The 3,697-nt window shown below is 44.5% G+C and overlaps 1 protein-coding gene across 1 annotated transcript in view; it reads right to left on the reverse strand.

The window, feature by feature from the left end:
- Positions 1-3,697, reverse strand: part of pak1 (p21 protein (Cdc42/Rac)-activated kinase 1) — a 60,045-nt gene that overhangs the window by 15,015 nt on the left and 41,333 nt on the right. The window contains 4 exon segments of the mRNA XM_083914151.1: positions 910-947; positions 1,213-1,360; positions 3,098-3,192; positions 3,387-3,412. Coding sequence (XP_083770277.1) covers positions 910-947; positions 1,213-1,360; positions 3,098-3,192; positions 3,387-3,412 — 307 coding nt within the window.

Below are 3,697 nucleotides of genomic sequence, written 5' to 3' on the forward strand. Positions count from 1 at the left end.
TTAAGTTTAAGTCATTTTTGCTTAAGTTTTAGTCATTTTGCATCTGTTTTAAGTCATTTTGCTTAAATTTTAGTAATTTTTTATCAAGTTTCAGTCATTTTGCTTCAATTTCTTGTCATTTTGCATCTGTTTTAAGTCATTTTGCTTATGTTTCCACTCCTGACGGGGAAAACGAAACTGAAACTTCTCAGAGATCCTTTATTATTTAGTTTGAGAAGAAAAAACAACTGAAACAGAATTAAACAAAGTGAAATTCTGTCTTTATTTGTTGATTTGTGATTTAACTTTGTTCTGGTTCTGTTGAGAACATTATTTGGACTTTAATGATTTAAAGACGTGTTCTGATGCTGAGTCAGCTCATTGTGTGAAACACTGATTTAAACTGATTATTGCTGTAGAACTGTGATTTTTAACCTTTTAACACTGATTCATTTCTCCATGTGGGGATCGACCTTTAATACGAACCCGACCATTAAAGTGTCGGATTAAACCCCGACTGGCTGCTGACAAAAGAACATTCAGGCGACAACGCTGCAGTGGAAACACATGAAAACCAGGATTACTTTAAGGTTTTTGTGATCCCCCACCACCCTAACCCAAAACCTGAACCTAAACCTGAGGGAAACACTGTTTAATATTGAGGTTTTAGCGACAACACGTGGTTTTGCTGTTATTAAACGTGGATCCCTATTTCTCCCCGCGGAGGTCTGCGACAACCTTTCCTCATGACAACACTGTGTGTGTAACTGATAAACAGATGGTGAAGTTCTCTTTTTAAGCTTGGACTGTTCCCACGTTAGGGCAGAAAATGTGCAGAAAGCTCTAAATAAACTATTATTGGTGTTAGCGTTAGCGTTAGCAGCAGCAGCAGCAGCCGCAGCAGCAGCAGCGATGGTTAATGGTTCTTACCGTCGTGGTGGAAGAACTGAAGACTTCTGCGTTTTTATCTGCAGGGAAAAACAAAGGAACTATAAGAAAAACACAATACAGAGGAAGACCAAGACGTGTGTGTGTGTGTGTGTGTGTGTGTGTGTGTGCGTGTGTGTGCGTGTGTGTGTGTGTGTGTGTGTGTGTGTGTGTGTGTGTGTGTGTGTGTGTGTGTGCGTGTGTGTGCGTGCGTGTGTGTGTGTGTGTGTGTGTGTGTGTGTGTGCGTGTGTGTGTGTGCGTGTGTGTGTGTGTGCGTGTATGTGTGTGTGCGTGTGTGTGTGTACCTGTGAAGCTCATGTACTTCTGGCTGTTGGCGGTTTCTTTCGAGTCGTAGAACTTTAAAACATCGAGGACGGCCTGAGGATTCTTCTTCTGCTCCAGTTTGGTGATGTTGGACGTCTGCAGGAGCCGGGCCCACTGCTCCGGCATGCCCTACACACACACACACACACGCACACACACACACACATACACAGTTAGACACACAGGTGAGGACGACGACTCTAACACAAAACAAGTCGTCTTGCTACGTGACTCGCAAGAGATCTGTTTAACTTCTTGTCCCATCTTCACTTAAAGTGTAACTCTGGCGTGAAACCATCCCAGGGTCTTTTTCAGCACTCATCAAATAATCCATCAAGATATTTTTTTTCTGTAACAACTATTAACGGAGAAACCCAGGAGAGTCGCTAACAGACGGCGTGGCTAACAGTGGTTAGCTCAAGGCAGCACGTTGAAGACATTCAAAGGTCTTTTTTCACCACTAATGCTGCTGAAAATAACAGCAAACCTCTGCAGCAGCATGAGAAGAGTCCCTACACAGAAAACAAAGCACCAATGGGCTCCTTCCTTTGGGGTTGACTTTGGTAATCCACTGTAATGGACTTTACTATGAGAGGAGCTGGTACAGGGGCCAGTAGGTAAGTCTTTAAAACACTCTTTTAATAAACTCTGGCTTCACTAACTACGTTGTTGGTGCTTTGTTTTGTGTGTAGGGACTCTTCTCATGCTACTGCAGAGGTTTGCTGTTATTTAGAGCAGCATTAGTGGTTAAAAAAGACCTTTGAATGCCTTCACCTCACTGCCCTGAGCTAATCACTGTTAGCCACGCCCGGCTGTTAGCGACTCTCCTGGGTTTCTGATGAGTGTCAGTGCAAAAAAAAAGGTCATGGGATGAGTTTGTGCCGGAATTACACTTTAACTAGCCTACTTAGTTAGCTAGCATTTTGCTAACAGCAGCTAACAAACTGAGGTTCTGATTGGTACCAATTATTGTTCTACAGACCTCACAAAAGTAGTGCTGTGATTTTTGGGAGCTATTTATAAGATAGGATTTCATTCTACGAGTCTCACGGTTTATAAACAACGACGTGAAGTTCCTGCTGTTACGGCTGAACCTCTTTATGAAACACGATGAGTTTCAGACGATAAAACGACACGATGATGTTCCTAACGAGGCCGGCGTCTCACATAACTGGGTCACTGTCTCTCTCTACTCGTCTGTCTGAGTCGGTCCGTCACCTCCACTTCCTGCTCCATCACTCCATCGCCTCACTCAAATCAGGTCACATCTATCCTTAACGTTTCACCATCGCTCCGTGCGTCTGTGACGCCTCTGCACACCGCCCCGCTGCGGCCGTTCACGCACCGCATTATATTTAGATCGGGTTGATCTGAGTGAAAATGAGAGTTGTTTACGTGCATGTAGATGTGTGTGTGTGTGTGTGTGTGTGTGTGTGTGTGTGTGTGTGAGAGGAATGTCCCATATTACAGGAAAGGAAGCACACACACACACGCACACACACACACGCACATGCACACGCGGTTTAACTCCCAGCTAAAAGCGCTTGGTCAGGCGGATCGAGTGAGTCAGCTAAACAAGGCGTCTTTGTCTAATGTGATTATTTAAAAAGGCTCATTTGCCAAGTGTGTGTGTGTGTGTGTGTGTGTGTGTGTGTTTATATATAGACACACACACACACACACACACACACTTGCACGCAACAGTGCTCATGGATCCTTTGGTAAGCAATTAAACGCACCAGATGCACAAATACGCTCCACAGAAGCAGAGCTGCGGTCGCTTTGGGTAAATCAAGGAGTGTTTAACCACACACAAGAGGGAGCAAACACACAACAACACACACACACACACACACACACACTTACAGTAAACTCCCCGGTAACAGCATCAAAGCCGACATGGATGGTGTGTTCGAAGTCAGACGGCAGAGAAATCTCCGGGCGCTCCTTCTTCTTGTAGGCTGCGAGGGAAGAAGAGATCCACACAGTCACAAACACCATGTTTCAGGACGCAGGAGCATCCACACAGTCATTTCCTTTCACAATAAAAGCTTTACGAGTGAACGAGTGCGTGTAAAAGACGTGATTCGTGCTCCTGGGTTTGCTCTCCGCGGCTGCAGAAGAACCAGGTCAGCCATTAAAAACCGAGCGTTACAGAAAACCATGGTTTTAAAAAGGCCTCTGAAGAACAAACACGTCCAGGTTCATTAAAGCTCCTGCAAATGATGTGATGGTGATGAAAAAGGGGAAACGACGGAGACACACACGAGAGAAAATCAGGAAATAAAGAAGGAGAGGAGCGAAGAGAGAGGAGACGACCTCCCTGCGGCTCTTTACTTTTATCTGATTTGATTTATTTGATTAATTCACTTTTTAACCCCGTGTTTTTATTGTGTGTTCTGTGTTTCTGTGCTGGGCCAGTTTCAGTTGCCCTAGAGCATCATGGGTAATCTCTCCCTGTGGAAG

Source organism: Echiichthys vipera (assembly GCF_963691815.1).
Source record: "Echiichthys vipera genome assembly, chromosome: 5".
NCBI lineage: Eukaryota > Metazoa > Chordata > Actinopteri > Perciformes > Trachinidae > Echiichthys > Echiichthys vipera.